This window comes from Strongylocentrotus purpuratus, unplaced genomic scaffold (genome assembly GCF_000002235.5).
Source record: "Strongylocentrotus purpuratus isolate Spur 01 unplaced genomic scaffold, Spur_5.0 spur5_scaffold_20, whole genome shotgun sequence".
Classification (NCBI taxonomy): Eukaryota; Metazoa; Echinodermata; class Echinoidea; order Camarodonta; family Strongylocentrotidae; genus Strongylocentrotus; species Strongylocentrotus purpuratus.
Genome location: NW_022145606.1, coordinates 16,834,953 through 16,858,983, shown reverse-complemented (window position 1 = coordinate 16,858,983; position 24,031 = coordinate 16,834,953). Strand labels below are relative to the sequence as shown.

Sequence of the window (24,031 nt, the reverse complement as noted above, 5' to 3'; positions counted from 1 at the left end):
CAGACAACTACCCCCTAGGACAACTACCCCCTAGGACTACTACCCCCAGACAACTACCCCCTACGACAACCATCCTCTAGGACAACTACCCCCTGAAAACTATCCTATGGGGTAGTTATCCAGGGGCAGTTGTCCCGCGGGGTAGTCCTAGAGGTTTTCCTTCTAGGTTGGTTGCCCTAGGAGGTAGTTTTTCTTGGGGGTCGTTGTCATAGTGGTAGTTGATTGGGGTGGTTATCCAGGGCTGGATGTCCAGGAGGTAGGTGTCCAGATACGGTTTTATAGGTATTGGATGATATCTGTTATTATTTTTCATATAGTATACAATCATTGCAGTCTTTGAACACAATAACAATGTGTATCAATAATCAACATTTTCATTTCATGTAAAAGAAATCATAAAAATGGGTTATGAACACCATGGTACAATATTCATATATGGACAAAAAAACAATACCACACCGGTAAAATAGAATCTTTGAAGAAAGTAGCAAACTGTACTAAAATGATGGGAGAGACATATAGAGAGAGAGGGGGTAGGAAGGGGTGTAGAAAGTGGGAGAGAGAGAGAGAGAGAGATGGGGAGGGAAGTCAGTGATATATGGAGAGGATCGAGGGAGGGAGAGAGGGATTGTGAGAGAAGTAGCAACAATAAGGAGAATATGAAACGGAAAAGAAAAATACCGGTAATCAAACGAAACGTATACACTTGTGCGATCATGTACATTTACCAGCAAACTTTGTTTATTTTACCTACCGGTAGTCAAAATCTATTTACGCATTATACATGCTATATTTAGATGAATTGCCGAACAATATCGGGGGCGGATTCAGGGGGGGGGGGGGGGGGGGGGGGTAATAAAAAAAAAAGAGGGAGGGAAGAGAGAAAGAAGAAGAAAAGAGCTAGGGAGGAGAGAAAAGGAAGAAAGGGGAAGAGAGATGAGAGAAAAGGCGGAAAATCGATCCTAGCCCCTGGATTATAGGATTAAATTTGTAGATGATTGGGACATTGGCATTAATATATTTTCCGGTAATTGGTGGCTAGTTTTGTCGGTAATTGGTGGACTCTACCCCCCCCCCCCCCCCCCCCCCCCCCCCCCCCCCCCCCCCCCCCCCCCCCCACTGAAAAAGGTCTAGCGACGCCCCTGATAAGTGATAACAACACAGTTAACACTCGGGATAATTTTCGCAAGTAGGCCTACTGTACCAGACCACTGTCCTTGTGCACAACGTCTCTCGACGTGACATATCACTTTTCTCTAACTTCTAACCAATCAGAAGGCCTCGTTTTTTTCTCCAGGAAGTGCTGGTGGACATTATGAAGCGCCAAATGTGGTTCTCAAACTGCAAAAGATCCCTACTTTTGGAGGGGGTAGGAGCGGTGGCGGATAGAGGGGGGGGGGGGGGGGATATAAAAACACGTGATTTTTAGCTTTTGGGGGGACGCCTCCCCCCTGGCGCTCAAGGGGGCGGGGTGCAAATTTTCGAGGACCAAAAATAAATATGTAGATTTACTCACTACATTTTGTTACAAAATAATTGTTTTTAGTTCATTTTGTAACAAAATAAATTCGGTACAAATCATTTTGTAAATAAATAAATTCGGTACAAATCATTTTGTAAATATATTACCGGTAATTCGGTCAAGCGCGTAGCCAGGATTTTATTTTAGGGGGGGCGGTAGTAAGCACGCGAAGCGTGCGAATCACTTAAAGAGCGCGCGTAGCGCGCTCCCTAGGGGGAAAAGAGAAGCTTTGAAAGAAGACGATTCTTGTACCTTTCTCGGCTCATAATCCTTGTCTGAATTCAGTCCGCCCCTCCTGCGCATAGCGCGGAAGCTTTGACGTATTATTAGACAAAGAAGATGATTCATTTCTCGACCCTTAATCCTTATCTGTATTCAGTCCCCCTCACGCGCTTGCGCGGAAGTTTTGACGTTTCATTAATTTATTAGAGAAAGAAGACGACTCGAAGTACCGTTCTCGACTCTTAATCATTGTCTGAATTCAGTTCCCCCTCCCCTTCTCCTGCGCTAAGCGCGGAAGCTTTGACGTATTAGACAAAGAAGACGATTCGTTAATTGTGCCTTTCCCTACCCTTAAATCTTATCTGTATTCAGTTCTAAGAGGGGGTGTTTCGAAGCGCGGAAGCTTTGACGTTTCATTAAATTATTAGAAAAAGAAAACGATTCGTTGTTCCGTTCTCGACTCTCAATCCTTAGTTTGAACTCAATTTTTCCCCATACGCGCGAAGCGCGGAAGCTTTGACGTTTCAATAAATTATTAGAGAAAGAAGACGATTCGTTGTACCCCCATAGGAAAGAAATGAGCCTGCCGCATACTCCTGCGGCAGACTTGCCGCAGATCTGCAGCAGACCTGCCGCAGACAGTCATCTTTTTCACATGCAAATTAGTTTTGCCGCAGACTTGCCGCAGACCTGCCGCATACTCTTTCAGTATGATGAAGAGTCTGCGGCAGGTCTGCCGCAGACTTGTTGCAGACCTGCCGCATACTCTTTCAGTATGATGAAGAGTCTGCGGCAGGTCTGCCGCAGACTTGCGGCAGACTTGCTGCATACTCTTTCAGTATGATGAAGAGTCTGCGGCAGGTCTGCCGCAGACTTGCTGCAGACTTGCCGCATACTCTTTCAGTATGATGAAGAGTCTGCGGCAGGTCTGCCGCAGACTTGCTGCAGACCTGCCGCAGACTCTTCGTCACGAATATTCATATCTCATATAGACCTGCTGCAGACCTGCCGCATACTCTTTCATATCCAGTACGTGGCAATAAAGTATGCATGTAGAAGAACCAGTGATAAACTGATTGATACTTCATAATCGATATTGGCAATATCGATATTACCAATTAGGTAATACCAATATGTATGTCGATATTACCAATTAGGTATATTCTATTCTCAATTGTAGTAACTTCATCACATTGATCATTTGAAGTGTATTTAAGAGTAACATTTAAAGTGACACAGGCTCGTACACATATATATACTAAATATGTATATTGTTTCTTGGTTAGTAATCATAGTTTCTTGGTTAGTAATCAATATATCTATTGCTTAAACGTGAATGTAATTGTAACATGATCAGACAAAATAATCTATTGGTAAATAATGGCAAAAGGAAAATAGAAATCACAAAAATGATGTGCATTGTCTTAATTTGCTTAACAAATCATGATAAATGTATTTTTCTGTCACACGTGTAAAGTAATAATGAATATGCATGAGATGATTGGTTTCAATTGGCCCTATTAGACTTTAATGGGATTTCCTGTGGCAGACCTGCCGCAGACTGTTCCTGTGGCGTACTGGTATGCGGCAAGTCTGGAGCAAAGTTTCGCCCTGCCGCAGATCTGCCGCAGACTGTTCCTGTGGCATACTAGTATGCGGCAAGTCTGGAGCAAAGTTTCATCCTGCCGCAGATCTGCCGCAGACTGTTCCTGTGGCATACTAGTATGCGGCAAGTCTGCAGCAAAATTTCATCCTGCCGCAGATCTGCCGCAGACTGTTCCTGTGGCATACTAGTATGCGGCAAGTCTGCAGCAAAATTTCAACCTGCCGCAGATCTGCCGCAGACTGTTCCTGTGGCATACTAGTATGCGGCAAGTCTGGAGCAAAGTTTCATCCTGCCGCAGATCTGCTGCAGACTGTTCCTGTGGCATACTAGTATGCGGCAAGTCTGCAGCAAAATTTCATCCTGCCGCAGATCTGCCGCAGACTGTTCCTGTGGCATACTGGTATGCGGCAAGTCTGCAGCAAAATTTCTTTCTGCCGCATACTTCGGCATACTCTTTGCCGCAGACTAAAAGTCTGCGGCAGGTCTGCGGCAGATCTGCGGCAGGTCTGCGGCATACTTTTCACTTTCCTATCACTATGAACATGACTGACAATGAGAGCGGACAAAATATACAGTTCCTCAGGTAGACAAAGGAACATCCCTTCACAGCTATTATGTAAAAAGGTGAATATGCATGTGACACCTGTTCTACACATTTTTATATAATAGCAGTGAAGGGATGTTCCTTTGTCTACCTGAGGAACTGTATATTTTGTCCGCTCTCATTGTCAGTCATGTTCATAGTGTATGGGCCGTTCTCGACTCCTTTTCCCCTTTTCTTCCTACGTCCTCTTCCTTTTTTCTTCTCTTTCTCTCTCTTTTTTTTTTTTGGCCGGCGTTTTTTTTTTTTGGGGGGGGGGGGCGACCGCCCCCACCGCCCCCCCCCTGGCTACGCGCCTGAATTCGGTACATATTTTGTAGCAAAATGACGTGATTTTATATCGAAAAACTAGGGTAACACTTGGCCCCCCATAGTGCAGTGCAGTGCATGCACTATACTAGCGCGCTAGAGCCACGCATTTAATGCTTTGCTGGAGTGAGAAGCCTGGGAAACGGAATTGGTGAAAAATACGATGCTTTTTGCCGGGAAATTCCAGGGGTCAATTCTTGTAAGGAGTAAAATAGAGAAAGGATGGCAATGGATGTCAGCTGGCACAAAGTGTAAACAGAAGTCTCCACTAACCATTGGACAGAATGCCAAGAAAGTGCCCATGTGAGTGATGTAGATCTATCTAGGTCTACCTTAACTCTAGGGAGCTCCGACCCCGAAGCGTCGGCGTCGGAGTTCCCTGGAGTTAGGTTAGACAGAAATAACCGTCTGGTATGGGTCATTTCTTTATAAAACTGACATTTGTTGACATTCCCCATACACTATAATCGGAGGTCTAGTGGAGCAACCGACGATATAAAGAGGCTAAAGCTTTTGGTCTAGAGTTAGGTCTACCTTTATTATGCGAGGAGAAGAAGAAGAGAGAGAGAAAAAAAACTAGACTCTAGATCTAGACCTAGGTCTAGGCCTAGATCTATTCTAAGTAGGACTCGAGATTTAGAACTTGAATGGGGATGCCTGGAGATTAGTCTAGAGTTTCTTGCTTGAATTGAATAGATCTATGCAGTCTTGTTTGGCTGCTTTAGGAAGTGCCACCAAACTTGGTATGAATTAGTTGGTGAGATGGTAGGGTCGATACATCACATAGACTCTACATTGTAGAATAGATCTAGATGATAGATCTAGACCCTATGATTATATGGCGCTAGTGTAGTTCCGTATCCATTTTTTTAGCATGCTCGATACCATAAACCATACGAGAAGTTTGCATAATTTTGGACTGATAGCTTCAGTTTGAGGTGTGGAGCTATAGCGTAGAGACGGTACTGAGCGATGACGTCGACATCGAAGACCTAAACGGAGGCTTACCGATGTCGGATGTGATCCAATTTGAGGTGGAAAATGCAATATATGATTATGATTAAAATGAGTAAAAAATTGGGCTAAAACTCCTTTGCCAAGAATGGATATTAAGCTGCTAAAAAAATGGATACGCAACTACACTAGCGCCGATTATATTTGGGTGACACTTTTTTTTTTCTTGCTTAAATTATGCAAAGGTTGGGGTTTAGATCTCTTCACCACGTTGTCAGGGCGCCGCCTCCTCGATCTACCCCGCCCACCGTTCATCAGCTTCTTAGAGAATCTATTCAGAGGGTCCGCAACCATGTCCAAGGGTCTGTCTTCAAGAACCAGAGTAGAGCAAAAGGTATAACTACTTTAGAGTAACTTATCTATTCAATTTGTAGTGATTCAGCCTGAGCCAATATGGCTCTGGCGGGTATAAACCCATATGCGCGCAAGTCCCGCATTTGGCGACACCCGCGGTAGTTTCCGCGATCATACTCATCACTGGGTATGGCAGATTGAACTTGGAACTGCAACTGCGCTACAACTAGCCGTCTGCTGTGTTCCCCTGATCTCAAGTCTACGTAGCGTCTAGTGGAGCTCCACACATCGGTGCTTTATCGAGACTTCGACGTACCAGTTAGTTCTACAGCTTATGGTAGGATCTAGGCATTATTATAGTATTATTAGTAGTTAATCCTAAGAAGTATTCCGTAGTTAAATAGTAGGCCCTGTTGTCTAATAACCGCCCCGTCACTATAAATTCAATTCAATTTGTGGTTTGGCTCAGTGACCTTTGATTCAGAGCCATATTAGAAACACACTTTTTGTCCATTTTTGTTGCATGATCACTATGGTGGTGGCAAACAAAAAATTCAACAAAAAAACAACATGGCGTCCGAGTATTTGAGTATTCGCCTCATTACACGGTTATGCACAGCTTTATGACCAGTTAACCACATTGCATTTTGACAGCAATAATTTAAAAAGTAAAGTATGTTAGCTTTCAAATCTTTAAATTGGCAAAAAGTGGGACAAAATTTTCAATCAAAATTGGCAACTTTCCAACTTTTAAGCAAAGTTCCCATCTGTGCTATCAGAGACATTACCCTTTAGGTAGCTATATATACTAGCTAAATTAAGTGGCATGAAAAGATGTGTCTGAAATTCAGACTGCACATTCGTTTAAAATCATTATTTTATTTAAAAAACTTCATTTTTAGTATATGGAGCTGGTAGAAGATTACTCAAGTAAGTCTTAATAATGTACGCTATAAAAGTTTCATTCATACACATGTAAAGAACTTTTTATTTACAAACTATTATATTTTTTGTGTTCCAGACATGCCTTTTGGTGCCAGTGTATTTTGCTTTTCATTCATTATACATGTAAAGAACTTTTTATTCAGACATTGTCTTGTTTTTGCTAGTTTGACTGAATCAGCGAGTCTCATGTAATATTACAATAATAACAAATTCATTTATATAGGGCTCTTACACATATGAAGCAGTTTTACAGTGCTTCGCAGAGTTCAAACAAATAAACATACATTACAACCGGGGCAAATGTAAACTACACTGTAAGCATTATGCACACAAAATATATTAGGGAATTCTAAAAGGAATAACTATGCAGGAGCATTTCAAAGACAGTCAAACCTGGTTTATTGACCACCTGTCTATGAAGGCCACATTTGTTGTTTCCCTTGAAAATGGTTTCTCATTGAAGAAATGCTTGAAAGTTCTGTTACTCTGGTTTTCTTTTTTTTCATTTGTAAGATAATCTAGCATTGTCTTATAGGACTTTGGGAACTGGAAATTAACTCAAAATTTTGATGAGAGTAAATCCTTTACTTCTAGTCTTCTGTTTTCAAATCAAGTTTGGAAATTGCTATTACTGTTGTATCAATTGAATATTATGTACCGGTACATGTATTGTTACCTTGTACATGTATATGCTTTACTTTGTAAATTCTTTTCATATGCAGTTAATGTGGAAATAACACCTAAATAAAAAAAACCTAAAATGTACTAAAGGAGCCTGTCTACAAAGGCCACATTTGATGGTCGCTATAGACAGGTTTGACTGTAGTAGGTTATAATCTGGCAAATTTGTTTTTACATTTTCAGGATTATGGAAGCCTTCACAGACATTAGCCTTTGGTGTTGGTGCTGGTGTAGCTCTTCATACGGGATGGTCTAAGATGAACAGGGCAGAATGCAAAGTGAAAGCGAACGGAGCCACAAGGCTCCTGGAGGTGAAGAAGGGATCCGATCTGGAGACCAATAATGGGGAGCATTTCTGGGAGGTGCTGAGATTCTTGAGGGAGGATGTTTGGTATCTCCTAGCAGCCGTCGCGGTAAGTTTGTGAGGATCGATGAGAGAGAGGGAGGGAGGGAGAGAGAGAGAGAGAGAGAGAGAGAGGAGGGAGAGGGAGAGAGAGAGAGAGAGGGAAATATTTTCAAGGGAAATGGATGCTAAGAGTAAGATTGTGTAAGAAAAAGAAAGATACAGAGAGAGAGAGAGAGAGAGAGAGGGAGAGAGGTAAGGGGGGGGGGGACACAGAGACAGAGGGAGAGAAGAGAAAGAGGTTGGGAGATTTTGTCGACCTTAAAAATAATTTCACATTTTGCAATTCATTTTTATCTCTTAAAACTTTCTTTTTTGTCTGCATGTACATGACAGAGTGCCATGCTAGCAGCCTTCATCAATGTTCAAATCCCCCTCCTACTGGGTGACCTTGTACAGGTCGTGTCAGAGTTCACAGTCAGAGAGCATGCTGGGAACTACCTCGATGCTGTTACAAGACCAGCCCTCCGACTCATATCGGCCTATGGCATCCAGGTTTGCAAGAAAAGTTACATTAACCTTTTTCAGAGCTGCCAACCATTACGTTTTTACCAGAATTATTACCTTTTGTCCTCCAAAATATGGTAGTACGTTTTTTCTCCATAAAATATATATATATATATATATATTTTGTTGTTGTTTTTTTGCTGTTGTTTTTGCTGTTGTTGTTGTTCACACAGCATGTCAACCAAATGTCCTAAAAATCACTGCTTCAATAGAACACTTCAAATCGCGTTATCTGAAGAACCGATTGATGGATTCCTGCCAAACTTTGGTCATGTATGTATCTTGCAGAGCCGATGAACTGACAAGATTTTGGGGTCATGAGGTCAAAGGTCAAAGGTCACAGGGCTCATTATGTATGCAAAAACAGTTTGTGATCGCGTTATCTGAAGAACCGATTGATGGATTCCTGCCAAACTTTGGTCATGTATGTATCTTGCAGAGCCAATGAACTGACAAGATTTTGGGGTCACGAGGTCAAAGGTCAAAGGTCACAGGGCTCATTATGTATGCAAAAACAGCTTGTGATCACGTTATCTCAAGAACAGATTGATGGATTCCTGCCAAACTTAGATCATGAATGTATCTTGCAGAGCCAATGAACTAAGTAGATTCTTGGGTCATGAGGTCAAAGGTCAAAGGTCATAGGCTCATTATGTATGCAAAAATAGCTTGTGAACGCATTCTCATTAGAACTGACAGATGGATTACTATTTAACTCGGGACATCTGGCAGAGCCAATGAACCGAGTAGATTTTAGGGTCATGAGGTCAAAGATCAAAGAGTCATATATGTATATGAGAAATTGCTTGTAATCACAATATTCTGAGAACCTGTTAATGGATTACAATCGAACTTGAATTTGAACAATTTCTTCTGTTTTGGTTTGTAAAATTGCTCTATGACGGAGGCATCATTTTCGACTGCGCGCAGTCAAAATTCCATCTAGTTTTGGTTGCACAAGATTGGCAGTTTTTACTTTTGTATTGGAAGTGCTGATGCTTTTGCCACGACTGATTGGCAGGAATTCTGTACTCTGACTAAACTCCTAACTTCAACCCCGGACTAAACATTAGTATATCTAACCCTAATCCTAATCCTAAACCTATCCTAAAACCCATTTACATCCCTTACCCTAACCCTATACTGTTGACAAAATAAAGACTAAAGCAATCGTCATAAGTTTACAAAAATAAACCACAGGAATTTTGATTAGTATACTGAATTAAGGTTTTGCAATTTTTCTATATTCTATACTGTACATTGATTTTGAGTGTGTTTATTCATATTATACGCCCCCTCTCTTTCTCTCTCTCTCTCTCTCTCTCTGTGTGCGTTGTACAAGTATGTACCATAATGATAATTATTATCTCTGTGTTGTGGTCGAGTGGATATGTCACCGGACTGTCGATCACAAGGTCTGTGGTTCAAGTCCCGCCGGGGCACAAATGTCCTTTGCCAAGACATTGATCTACATTTGCCAAACTCAACCCATGTGTGTCAATGGGTACCTGGCAGGAATTAATTCCTCGATATGCTACAGCGCCATAATGGCGGCCGTGCTAGAGCCAGGGTAATAATCGGGAGTGCCAGGAGTGTCAAGTATGAGTGCTATACAAGGACCTACTATTATTATTATTATTATTATTTATGTTGCAGGCGGTGTGTACATGTGGCTACATTGCCATTCTATCTTCCGTTGGGGAGCAACTTGCTACCAGGCTCAGGACGGCTCTCTTTACCTCTCTACTCAAACAAGATATAGCCTTCTTTGATATACACCATACAGGGGAACTGGTTAACAGGTAAATGTACAATGTACTTTAAAGCCAATCTTGAGCTCAGGGGGGTGTTTCACAAAGATCCTAAGTTGAACTTAACTCCTAAAGATCCTAAGTTGGAATTAAAAATTATGGAGAGCTATTTGTAGTCTTGAAATAAAATATATTCAAAAGCGAAAATTCAAGTATTTTATACTTTTTATAAATTCCTCATCAAGAACATGAAATCTCCTTGATAATAGAAATCATGAATGATTTGAATTAACATTTTATGCCTTTTAAAATAACTTTTACAAAATACTTTCATAGATGCTAACGCTTTCCATAATTGTTAAGTCCAACTTGGTGGTGGTGGTGGTGGTTATTTTACCTGACTGCTAAGAAAGCACAAATTCTTGTAAGTAACCAACCAGACGGCGATGGCTTTAGGTCCTCTCCGAGGGACCTGGTAATGAGGTTTAATGCCTTACCAAAGGGCACTAGCGCATCGCCTTGGTTCCGAACCCGGGACCTCCTGGTTACGAGACCACTGCTCTACCAACTGAGCTATCACGCCTACGAGATAAGTTCAACTTAGAATCTTTGTGAAACACCCCCCTGGTATGGGAATCCTATTTTGAGAGAAAATTGCTTTGATTGGTTGTTTGAACCAGTGAAATATAAACAAACGCACTAAAACTTATAATTCTGGGCATCATCTTCGTTAACTCCCATTTGATGAGATACAATTTCATGTATCTGTTGATAGCTGAAGTGGCTACTGTTTATAGAAATCATTACAATTTAACCCCCTCAGCCCCCCCCCCCCCCGCCAAAAAAAAAGGCACAAAAGAAAGGAAAATGAAATGGATTTGTATAGCTAGAACAATGATATACAGTAGGTTTGCGGGTGCACCATGTGAGAGTGAGAGAGGGTTGAGGAGTCCTGAAAAGGACTCTAACTCGGTAATCTTTCTTGGGGGTGTGTATTCCTGAAAAGGACTGTTGTTGTCTTTCTTAGCATATAGTTCTAAGGAGAACTATAGCGCTTGGAGAGGATGAGTGGCTCGATGTTTCGAACAGGTTGACCATCCGTCGTCAGGAGTTTCTAGAACAATGATGTCTATTTAACCTTTTTGATTTTTTGTTGTTTCTGATAGATTATCGGCTGATGTTCAGGATTTCAAGAGTTCCTTCAAGTTATGCATCTCTCAGGGCCTAAGAGGAACAACACAAGTGAGTTCACAATTAAAATTATACAACTCAAGCCTAGATACTGATCAAATGATTAGTCAAACATTGTCAAGTGTGATTTATTTACTGAGACTATACCAGAATTTTCCAGGATATAGCATGCAGTGGTTTCCAGTAGCCGGAGGCATTATGTTTTAGGGTTGTCTGTGGGTATGAGAGCCTGCTTGTTTAGTTCTCATGGGGAATTCGACACCGTTATTTCAGGTGTTTACCCTATACCAGGTGTTGTCAATCACCAGGATTATTCAGTTTTATGACCAACAGGCTTGCTCTGCCTTTCCCCATATGGTACAGTCATTATCTGACATTTACATCACCCAAAGACTCTTCGAGAGACAAGGCATCCTTCTTGATTGGCCTACAGGCTTGCTATGTGCAGACTTGAACACCATTAATGGTCTTGCCAACAAATTTCATTGAGATGTGTCAGATTCATCTTTTAATTCACCTTTGGCCTTTTTGCACTCTGGACACGTCATTATTTGCCAGTACAATTTGCCAATAATGTACCTCAATCCTTTTGGTAACAGATAGCTGGTTCAGTGGTGTGTATGTATGGACTCTCACCCAAGCTGACTGGTGTACTGGTGATCACTTTACCAATCATAGTGCTAGCTGGTGCTGCCATTGGTGCTGTATTGAGGAAGCTAGCCAGGGATGCCCAAGAACAGGTAACCAGTCTATATTTCACCACATATCAGAGCAAAAAATGGCCCTTATTGTTTTAGAGCATCGGTAGTGGGGGTGTCGTAATCAAACTATGAGTGTATACTGACTCCTTGTTTTTCATAAAGTAGAAGAAATATGCTTTTAAACGGATCATTTTACATTAATACATACACACTTAACTGATCAACATTGTTTTGAAAATGGCATGTCAAAATCTGTTGGTGCCAGATTTGTTTAAAACTGTGAATAACGTTCTAAGGGTCATTCATGAACATTAACAAACATGGCCTGAAGGAAACACAAAATTAAAGCTCAACGATTGTTTTCATGTGCTTTTGAATAACGTGCGCAAAAGTAGTGCCATCATAAAATAAAGGATAATTGACGCTGATGGTAAGAAGGGCATATTTTGTACTCAAATGTTAATATGTCTGCAATTGTTATGAATAGTGGTTTTTGCATTTTCCCAAAACTGCATGTTTTTAAAAGCGAACAGTTTGGTGATATTTCCACAAGAATCAGGGTTCTTCTTCTTCTTCTACATTTAATTCCTCCTCTTTTCCCTCCTTTTCCTATCACCTCTCTTTTTTTAAAACAAGGTTGGTGCATGAATTTGAATTATTTTCACTGCGTATCAATTCATTTCTTGAATTACAATATTGAAGTGTACTCATTACGCGGTGTCACACAGAAAAATCCTGACCCATCTTGAATAAACCAGATTTGAGAAATCTAGTTTTTTTCATTTACGTCAGTGACAGACTGGTGACAGACAGATTACAAAGTATCTGGATAACTAAAATCCAGATTTTAGATGGGCCATTGCGCATGTGCCGTTTAGGTAGATAACCATTGTGACATCACACGTTCAATCAAAAGTAATGCGCAATTAACGTGTCTCATTAAATGCGCGCTAATATAATTGTGCGCAGGTTATGATAGCGTGTTAAAAACCATATGCCAGCCAATCATTAAGTCAAACGTTGACCTTACACCGGCCTTGTAGGGGATTTAAGGGATCTTTTTAAGGGATAATTGATGACAGACAGCCAATTAAGAGGATAACTTAAAACCGGATAACTAAAATCCAGATTTTTGGCCTCTGTCTGACACCGCCTATTGCCTTCTTTTCTTGTTGTTGACCCGTCACGCTCTAGACGTCGAGGGCAATGTCTGTGGCAGACGAAGCCCTGGCTAACATGAGAACTGTCCGGGCTTTTGCAATGGAGGAGCAGGAGGCTGCCCTCTTCAGTCAGGAGTTGGACAGGGCAAGTGGTCTTCAGTCTAGACTTGGTTTTGGAATTGGATTGTTTCAAGGGCTTACCAACCTAGCTCTTAATGGTTAGTATGTAACTCAAAGCGGTGTACAGTGTCTCATTTACTTTCAATTCAAGTCATTTATTTGTTCAACCATCAAAATATATATACAATCAAAATAAGTTACATCAAGAATTTAGAAGAATACAATGATGGTTTGGTGACACCGGAGAAAGCAGGGCTTATAAAAGGGGCCACCAAATTGAAGAAAAGACAACAACAACAACAATACTTAAAAAGAAAAAAAATCACCATCGAACATTAATATAAATAAGGAAAAAAAGAGAAGTACACTTCTTGCAGCAGCAGCAAAAATCTATATCAACATGTAGACCTATATATGAGGGCAGTAGAAAAGAAAGCGAACAAGAATATCAAGAACATATTATAAAGAATTAACTCACATTTATGTATTATCTTTTGAGCTAGAATGTTAGGAACTACTCATTATACATGATCAGAAAGAGCCAAGTCACAGAAATGATTTAGTCCATTTCCAATGCTCAATTAAAGGTAAAGACCAGTTATGGTCATGCGATTGCATTGTGAAAGAAACGTTATGGAATCGATCAGAAAAGGTTGATCATCTAGCATCTAGCATCTGCAAGGTTCTGGAATCATCAAAATGATAGGAAATTTGGCCCATTCTTCGTAAAGTTACAAGCACTATACACAGAAAGATGTATATGGGACTACCCTATATCTCTCACAGACCATGAGAGAAACAAATTTACCAAATATATGAATTAGTAGGCGGTTTCCCGGCAAATTTTTTATCATCATGTATTAGTCAAAACATATTCTTTCACATGATTGGTAATGAGAGCTTCCATTTCATTTTTTGAAATTGGGGCGTTTCCAAAACTGGTCTTTACCTTTAAGAGTGATTTGATTGTAACTAATCATTAAAAGCTCCTCTGCACTAGTTTGGCATGGAGGGATAAGACCTCCCTGCAAGGTCACTGACAGGCTTTCACAAAGTTTCTGGTCACATTGCAAAGCATGACCAGGGTCCCATTTTACAAAACTTGTCATCGGTGACAAATGACAGTTTTTTTCTTGTCCCTTTTGCGTGTTTTAGGTCTTGTATTGAGTGTAGTCTACTATGGAGGCTATCTTTTGGCATCCAACGAGGTCCAAGCCGGTCAACTCATGTCCTTTCTGGTCGCATCACAGAATGTCCAGCGATCACTAGCAGCCATTTCAATTCTATTTGGTCAAGCGGTCAGAGGGGTCAGTGCTGCTGGTCGAGTAATGGAGGTAGGTTGTTGAAAGCCTTACCAGGGTGTAAAGTAGCTGCTAATTTTCAATTGCAAAGTCCATCCTGAAATGATGTTGGTTTAATTATCAAAACCAGACAAAATATTGAGAGAAAAACATACAATTTTAGGGAAACTTGGTAATTTATAATGTTATAATCGAGCAAATTCAATTTTGAAATTCTGTGATGTACCTTTTGAGCTCCTTTCCTGGGCCCCATTTCACAAAACTTGTCATCAGTGCACACAATTTAGTGTATAGCGCAGGATAACAAGACATTCTTTTTGTATCATTAATAACTGTGAAATATTGAGATTTGCACAACCCTTTAATATACAGTTAAACCTGTCTACAGCGACCGCCCAAGGGAAACAAAAAATGTGCTTGTTTTAGACAGGTGGTCACTAAAGCAGGTTTGACTGTAATCTCCTTGACTTTCATCCCAGTTGTGCTCTCGTCTCTCTCTCTTGTTTTCAGTACATCAAGATGGAGCCAAGTATCCCCCTGACTGGAGGCAAGTGTATCCTATACCACAGTCTCTATGCTAATGTAGAGTTTGATGGTGTGACCTTCAGCTACCCTTCAAGACCTCAACAGGTAGGTCAATATATGTACCGTAAATCTCTGTGTATAAGACGCACCCCTATTTTGGGGGCCAAGAATTTTTCATTTTGTTGCCGACTCTGTCCGCAGCAAGCCAGGTCCGTGTTAGAAAACCATGTGGTGAAAGAAATTCATTTAACTGCGAGGTACAGTTTAAGGTGCCGATTTGTGCTTGTGAACTAATCACAAATAATAGTAACAATGACGTTTTTAAAACTAAAGATGACAGACAAATTTTCCTTTAAGTCAAAACACTAATCCAGACATACAGGTAGTGTTCTAGTTTCCGAGTGGTGAGTCCCCCCAAGAAGAGTTCACTCCTAGTTACTTCAGTCCCATATGCATTTATTTGTGTACGGCTTTTTCTTCAATTTCAGACGGTCCTAAAGGACTTCAGCCTCAGTTGTCCGAGAGGTAAAGTAATAGCGATCTGTGGACCATCTGGTGCTGGCAAGTCAACGGTCACCGCTCTGATGGAGAGGTTCTATGATGTCACTGCAGGAAGTATAAAGGTTGATGGGATAGAGGTCACTGAACTTGACCCTAGCTGGTTACGAGGAAGAACTATAGGCTACATCAACCAGGTGGGCTATTATATGAATTACTATCTGCTTTGATACTGTTGGCTGCCATATTTGACCTTTGACACACTTATGATATGTATGTGTAATAAATTGCAAACATTGTAGAAGTCAAGAGTTTCAATACTTGTCAAATGAATAGTTAATGCAAGTTAAACTTGTCAACATGTGCCTAATAATTACTTTAGACGGCAAAGCTAATCTACTTAGCTTTTAGAAAGACTTATTGGTTTATTTATTTAACTCATCACTAAAATGTTTTCTTCAAATGCTGAATGAATTAACGTTGCCTATTGAAAGTTGGTTCAGAGGTCTGGTAATAAACTGTCTACTGTTTTATGTACCTCATGCAGGAGCCAACATTGTTTGCTACTTCAATCAGGGAAAACATCAGATATGGGGACCCACAAGCTACAGACGTAGAGGTAAATAAACTTTGAGAGGGAGGGGGAGTGAGAGGGAGAGAGGCAGGGAGGAGGGGGGGGGGGGGTGTGATGGAGGTAGGAGGGGGAGTGGGTGGGAGGGAGGGAGAGAGGGGGAGTGGGTGGAGGGAGGGAGGGACGTGGGGGAGGGAGGGAGGAGAGGGAGGGAGGAAGGGGGAGTGGGTGGGACAGAAGGGGGGGGGAGGGAGGGAGGAGAGAAGGATGTTAGGAGTTACGGAGGAAGAGTGGGAGGGATTTAGGGAGGGAAGCAGAGAGACAGAGCTGAATGGAGTGATAGAGGCATGGAGTTCGAGAGACTGAGTAGGGAAACTGAACAATAACTAGACCTCTTCTGCAGGTTAGGATTTCAACCAGCTGAAATTAATCAGCAATTCTACCGTTGAATTTGAAACTTTGCTATTTTGTTTTGTATTGCTTAATAAAAACAAAAACAAATAGTTTTGTATGTGGACCCCCCCCCCCCACCTAAAAAGGACAGAGATCTAATTATCTATAGCATTCTTGCCATGATGGAATTTAAAGATACAGTCAAACCTGTCTACAGTGACCGCCCAAGGGAAACAAAAAAGTGGTCTTTGTAGACAGGTTCCTTTGGAACATGTTTCAATGAGAAACCATTTTCAAGGGAAACAAAAAATGTGCTTGTTTCTAGACAGGTGGTCTTTCTAGATATGTGGTCACTAAAGCATGTTTGACTGTATAAGCACCATTCAGTGTGATCTAATTTGGTTACTAATCTTTTCCCGTGTTTGCTTTGACACTTTTCTGTACATTTGTACATGAATTCATAGGTTGAGGAAGCAGCCAAGTTAGCGAATGCTCATGGTTTTATCCAAGACTTCCCGAGTGGATATGATACAGTGTTAGGTGAGCGAGGAGCTACAATATCAGGCGGGCAAAAGCAGAGGTTAGTATAACTTCCTCTTTTTCATTATTGTACCCCCCGGCAGTATGCAGATTTTTATGCCTCACGTTCGTGTAGTCCCATATACATCTTTCTGTGTACAGTGCTTGTAACTTTACCAAGACTGGGCCAAATTTCTTATCATTTTGATGATTCCAAAACCTTGCAGTACACACCAATACTTTAATGCTAGATGAACAATTTTCTGATCCATTCCACACCGTTTCTTTCACAATGCAATCGCATGACCAGAACTCAACTTTACCTTTAATGTTGGATACTTTCTGCTCTCTATAAATGTATTATTATAATTGTTATTTTGCTTTGTTTGCTGTTGTAGGATAGCAATAGCTAGGGCTTTGATTAAGAGGCCATCCATATTGATTCTAGATGAAGCTACTAGCGCACTGGATGCAGAAGCAGAGAGACTGGTGCAAGACACTATCAATGCTGTGTCCAAAGGTCAGATTTCCTCTCTCCCTCTCTCTCCCTCTCTCTTTCTTTCTCTCTCCCTCTTACTTTCTTGTTATATTGTCTCTGTCATCCCTTTTCCATCTCTCTCTCTTTCTCCCTCTCTTTCTTTATATATTTCTCTGTCCTCAACATCCCGCTTTCTTTATATATTTCTCTCTCTCCTTCTCTCCCTCTTTCTTTTTCCTTCTTTCTTTCTATATTTCTCTATCCTCCCTTTCTCTTTCTTATATATATATATATCTCTCTCCCTCTCTTTCTTTCTCTTTCTCTCTCTTCCTTTCTCTCTCTCTATATCTCTCTCCCTCCATACCTAAGATGAATGTGTATCTCTCGCACTATGTATTTTGTCTTTCACTGAATTATGACCCTAATGCACTTCCACATCTGGGGGGTGTTTCACAAAGATCCTAAGTTGAACTTATCTCTAAGTTGGACTTAACAATTATGTAACATTTTGTTAAAGTTATTTTAAAAAGGCATGCAATGTTGATTCAAATCATTCATATTTTCTATTTTCAACTAGGAGATTTCATGTTCTTGATGTGGAAATTATGAAAAGTCTAAAATACTTGATTATTCGCTTTTGCTTTTGAATATATTTAATTGTAAGGCTACAAATGGCTCTCCATATTATTTAAGTCCAAATTAGAGTTAAGTTTGACTTAGGATCTTTGTGAAACACCCCCCTGGTGTCCTAACTATGTTGGGATAATCATAGCCATATCCAAGTAATAAACTGTGCACGAGTTAAATGCATCAAAGGCCCACTGCACTACCTATAGCTACTTGCGCCCTCTATATAGCAAACAATGCCTAATCGGTGCCTGTTGGTCCCCCATTATCCTCTTTTTCTTATGTTAATTGAGAGCTGATTTGATGAGATAACCACCTGTCAGTTACCTTGCAGAGAGGTCTACTCCCCCTGGCCAAACTTGTACTGACTGGCTTTAAACCATTGACTACCTAGTTCTCTCTTCCCCCAGGTAATGGATTCATTGATATATTCTTACTCCAATATCTCTCATTTTTAAAGTAAAGAATAGTTGGCCCCACATGTTTTTTGATTTTCCTTTTCTTTCTAGGGTATTCGTGATTTTTAATTGTGAAATTATTGCAAACTTCCTTTAGAAGCTCTCAATCTTTTAGGAATTAACAACTGAATTCTGAAACTGGCGACACTTTGTTTCATGGGTGTGGAAGTGTGAGACATTTGTTCATGACCTTGTTCTAACATTACTCCACTTTCATATTTCTGTACAGGTCGTACAGTACTCATAATTGCCCATAGACTAAGCACTATTCAGAATGCTGATGTCATAGCTGTCCTGTCAGATGGCAGAATTCAAGAGGTAACATATATCTTTCCTACTATGTTTATTAAATAAAATACATTGAATGCTTTTGCCGATAGGAACCGACATTTTGTCAACAAATCGATTCAGAAGATCAACAAATTGCATGTACAGTATTGATGTTTTAATAGCCTTTATAAGAGCAGAAAAAAACTTGGTATGATCATTATCGTACATGTACATACAGTCCCATATGTGCATTTTTATGTACGTTCTGATATAACAAGATATCAATTATAGAGGAAAATCAATTGGTCCCTGTACTAAAACCAGGAGAGTCAATCCACTGTCTGAATTGCAAGTTTGATTTTCATATAGATTCATGTTTCAAAAATTCATAACTTGTTAATTATTTTTCTGATTTATTTCAACTTTCCGCAGTTCTGTTTCTCATACTCTTTTAATTCACACAATTGAATCTATTACAAAGGTTCGACCGCTCTTTATGTATCTATTGCATAATCAATCTAACTTCAAAAACTAACTTCTGACTACACATCCTCAAGAAAGATTACCGAGAGTCCTTTTCAGGACTCCTCAATGCTCTCTCTCTCACATGGTGCACCCGCAAGCCTACTGTGTAATTGGCATTCAACAATAAGGGATAGAGCAACGTCGATCTGGCGCTGCTCAGTGGCTGCCGGGCTCACGATCAATTGGGCAAAAAGAATTTTCGTTTCGGATTAATAAAATTTGGAGTGGACTAAAAAGATGATGATGATGACGATGATGATGATGATGATGATGATGATGATGATGATGATGATGATGATGATGATGATGATGATTATCTATTATTATTATTATTAATCTAACTGTTTGTATTGTTTCAGATTGGCAGCCATACAGAGCTAATGAAGAGGAAAGGCATGTATGCAGACCTAGTGCAAAGACAAGCCTCTCATGACCATTAACCCCTTGCTTACTGAATCCTCACATTGCCCATAGTTTAACACAGGAACAACCGGGTTCCAGTAGGCAAGGGGTTAAAGTGGGTGGGTCGGTCGGCAGTTTCCATGTGCAGAAGGTCTTAATTCACTAACACCAGACTTGGTGGAAATACAATAAATGGATGTACAAGTCTGCACACAGTAAACTGGTAGTCCAATCAAGAAATACCCCCTCACGAGTCTCTCGAAGAGTCTTTTGATGGTGCAAATGTGAGATGAGGACTTAACCACATGTAGAAAAGACAGGGCAGTACATAAAGCTTGTTGGTCATGTAATAAAACTGAAGGCTAATACTAATGATTGACCCGTTATTGGGTAAACACCCAAATAATATTGTTAAACGATGCCTTTAAGAAATCGTACCAACTGAAGGTTACTGTTGTAGAGTCTACACAGAAACAACTATCGCAATGTATAATTGAAAGTGAAAAGCACCATGAAAGTGGCTTATCCTTTTTTTAATGTCAACATTGAAATCTTACGAGTTTAATAAACCCTTAGGAATAAGAGACCGGAGACTCTTTGGAATAACGGTGTCTGTGTTGGTGGGGTGAAGCTATGGTAATGACTTTCACCTATATGTATGACCTACCTCATCCTCTGTACAGTAATTTCAATGGACATTGTGTTTCTGGTTGTCATTTAAAGCCCCACTGCGCTATAGCTACTTTGGTCTTTAATTATTCTGTCAAAGCTTGCAGGAGCATTGCCAAATTGATACCATATTTGGTGCTAAATGTAGACAGGAAAAGAGGCGTTTGGAATCCAAAAGGCAAAATATGAGTAGCTGGTGATGTTTGTGAATTAAAAGTTCTTTTTGATATATCTGAATGAAAGTTAAGGTTAACATCAATCGTAATCAAGATAGACCTTAGGGGTGTTTCACAAAGATCCTATTTAAAGTTGAACTTAACAATTATGGAAAGCTGTTAGCATCTTAGAAAATATTGTGTAAAAGTTATTTTAAAAGGCATAAATGATGATTCAAATCATTCATATTTTCTATTATCATGGGAGATTTCATGTTCTTGATGTGGAATTTATGAAAAGTCTAAAATGCTTGAATTTTTGCTTTTGAATATATTTCATTTTAAGGCTACAAATGGCTCTCCATAATTTTTAAGTCCAATTTAGAGTTAAGTTCGAGTTGGAATCTTTGTGAAACACCCCCCCCCCCCAGCTTCTACCTCTTTGTGATAGTTTTATGATCTCCAACAACTATGCATTGTGGGTTTAGGTCATTCTGGACGCTTCGTTTGGTGTCTCTACGTTTTGCTAAGTTTGTACCAAGGGTTATTAACCCTTGACTACCAAGGTCCCTCATTCCCTTTAATACATGGACTGCCCAGTTCCTAAAGGCTATGGATTAATTGAATAGTCCAATTCTTATACATGTATGTGATTGTTTGTTGATTTGTTTGCAATTTTATCTTTTTATACATGAAATGGAAATTATAAATATTTGAGTGGAAATATTCTATTTATCAATTCATGTACATATTGCTCTAAGGTGTATGTTATTCACTGAACGCAATTCAGGTTTGGCAATAGATATCTTTATGAACAAAAATGTTTTAAATAATGTGTGGATCTTTGTATTTAGTGTTGAACTGAAGATGAACATATTGGCCCAAATTCACAAAGGAGGTTTAAATTTAACCCATGGTTTAAACCCTCATTTACCTATCCCATGGTTTAAAATTAGCAAAAATTAAGCGTACCATGACTGTGTCACGCTTATTTTGTGCTGATTTTAGACCATGGGTTATGTAAATGGAGACATAAGCCATGGGTTAAATTTAAACCTTTGTGACTTAGGGCCATTGTTATTTTGAATTGAGGAAGAAGTCTTTGATGTACAGCTGATTGAACAACATGAATAAGAGATGTGTGAAGATTAAAGTGACTTGGTAACATTGTTGAAGGTTAGTGGAAAAAAATGTAATTTTTGAATGAAATGTTACCATATATTATTATTATATTCCTTCTACTGTACTTGCCTTTTGACAGAGAAAGAGATAGAGAGGGAAAGAAAAATAAAGAAATACAAATTGAAAGGAAAGACTATGTATGGGAGGGCGAGAAAGAGAGACAATAGAGAAATGGAAACACAAGTATGAAAAATGAAGATAAAAAGAATGTTGAGAGACATGCAAGGGTGGAGAAATAAATGTCCAAAAAAGAGTGAGACAGATAGACACAGAAATGGGAAGAAATAACAGAAAAAAGTTGATAGCTAGAAAAATAAAATAAAAATTAACAAAGAACTGAGAAGATTAGAACTTTAACATAGATAATTCATTTTACGGTAGTTAAAAAGAAGAAAACAAGATTTACAGGAAAATTACAAATCTGGTTATTACAACGAGACGCATGTTTGGCATATTATCTCTCTCCCCTTACACAACACAAGATTACTCAAAACAACAACATTTTGACAAACGAGTTACCCGAGACTGCTGGTTTATTGACTCCCATTCACCAACAAATGTGCATACATTTACATAATCATAAATATGCATAAGATTAACAATATTTAAGATTCGATTGTAAAAAGGTGTACAAGAAAATTAACATCTTTAACAGTGAGCAGTCTTCAGAATCAGCATTTAGTGAAGTTTTATTTTTATTTTTCGATCCAGAATGCTCTGTAATTATGAATATTACATGAGAAGAAAGAGCCAAAATCACAGAAATTGTTGAGTCTATTTCCAATGCACTATGTGTACTGTTCTTAAATAAGAACTATTTTATTGTAACTAATCTTTAAAACCTCTAACATGGCAATGCCATGTAAAATCGCGATACGATAGTCAATTTTTCAGTTAAATTTTGCAATTATTTTTTGTGCTGGTTCATTTAATATTAAACCTATTTTTTCTTCAAACTGTGAAGGAGTGAAAAATAAGGTTAATTGCTGCTAATTTAAGGATGGAAAATGATAATTATACTAAATAAGAAATCTCTAAACTGCTATTGCTTAAGGACAAAAGGTACATGAGAGTCATGCATGCACATACACCTGTACAAATCCGGGGCTAACTCGGCTCAGACAACTCGGCCCAGCTACAAAAACGGTCAGTTTTGGTAATTTTACCCTAACCCTAACCATAACTCTAACTATAACCCTAAACCTGCAAGAACTGACTGTTTTTGCAGATGGGCCGAGTTGTCTTTGAGCTGAGTTAGCCCGACTCCACCTGTACATACTTCAAAGATAACAATCCGTTGCTTGAGGTCTGTATTTATTCTTTAATTTGGACTAAATGATGGTAACAATTGCTTTCCTGCGGGAAACAAGCAACTTAAAACAAAAATTGCCGTGATATTTTCATGTATTTCTTTTCCTCATCTTTCTTTTTCTTTTCTCCTAACCTGAGCTTCCTAGAATTGATAATCCTAATTTTCTAAATTTCAATTCAATAAATTCTAACATTTCATCAATGAATTACAACATTATAAAATGATCTTCACCTTGTAGAGAACACAACATTACAATGTGTAGCTTGCATTACTAGATTCTGAATCACACACAACTACAAATACATAATATCTGCTGAATAATCTTGATAAAAAATGCCCTATAGAGTACAGAAGCTGTGACGTCATAAAAATCTAATTTGAGAATTTCTCAATTTTTTCTTCATTTTCTGAAAGAGCATAAAAAATAATGTCCAAATGTTGAAAACCAATTGAATATGTTAAGTATTGGCTGATATATGACCACCTGAATAAATATATGTCCTATGGGAACTCAGTGTTATGCTCTGGCTCCTGGTGGTTAGGAGCTAGAGCATATAACACTGAGCTCCTATGGGGAGTATATTTAATCAGATGGTTATATCTTAGCCAATACTTAACATATTCAATTGGTTTTCAACATTTGGACATTATTTTTTATGCTCTTTCGGAAAATGAAGAAAGAATTGAGAAATTCTCAAATTAGATTTGTTATGACGTCACACTTCATCACTCTATAGCTATGTAATGAGGATGATGCAGTACCTGTAATCATATGAGAATGAAGATAAAGTAATTGATATAAAAATCCTTAACGAAAAGCATTTATTTTTTCCCTGTCATATATTGAGTTATGACTTGATTTTTTTTTTCTCTCCAAAGAATGTGATATTACTTATTTCTCTGCACGACAAAACAGCTCACTGATTGCATGATAAATCAATGAATCAGAATTGATAAAAGCAAGCTCCTCTCAAAACTTAATTCCACTTGCATAAGGCCTAACAGAAAAAGATGTTATATTGCCCTTTGAGACCGACCCAAATTTTGTGAAATCGACGGTTGGCATTTTACAAATTTTTTTTTTTTTAACTGTTTTTTAGAAAAAAATGTATCAAAGCA

General features: G+C 39.2%; 1 protein-coding gene across 2 annotated transcripts; it reads left to right on the top strand.

Moving 5' to 3' along the window:
- The first annotated feature begins 4,361 nt into the window (after nt 1-4,361).
- On the top strand, nt 4,362-19,788 carry LOC754756 (ATP-binding cassette sub-family B member 8, mitochondrial). Of its 2 annotated transcripts, none has more exons than XM_030992884.1 (16): nt 4,362-4,563; nt 5,472-5,608; nt 7,378-7,607; nt 7,934-8,092; nt 9,761-9,906; nt 11,022-11,097; nt 11,646-11,786; nt 12,942-13,125; nt 14,183-14,361; nt 14,839-14,958; nt 15,342-15,548; nt 15,899-15,970; nt 16,780-16,895; nt 17,233-17,354; nt 18,627-18,715; nt 19,552-19,788. In XM_030992884.1, exons 1-16 carry the CDS (start codon nt 4,424-4,426, stop codon nt 19,630-19,632), a joined length of 2,199 nt encoding a protein of 732 aa, XP_030848744.1. In that variant the 5' UTR covers nt 4,362-4,423; the 3' UTR covers nt 19,633-19,788. The 2 variants fall into 2 exon arrangements, with proteins under 2 accessions (XP_030848744.1, XP_030848741.1); XM_030992881.1 differs by having other exon boundaries at nt 5,460-5,608; nt 19,552-19,787.
- The last annotated feature ends 4,243 nt before the right edge of the window (nt 19,789-24,031 follow it).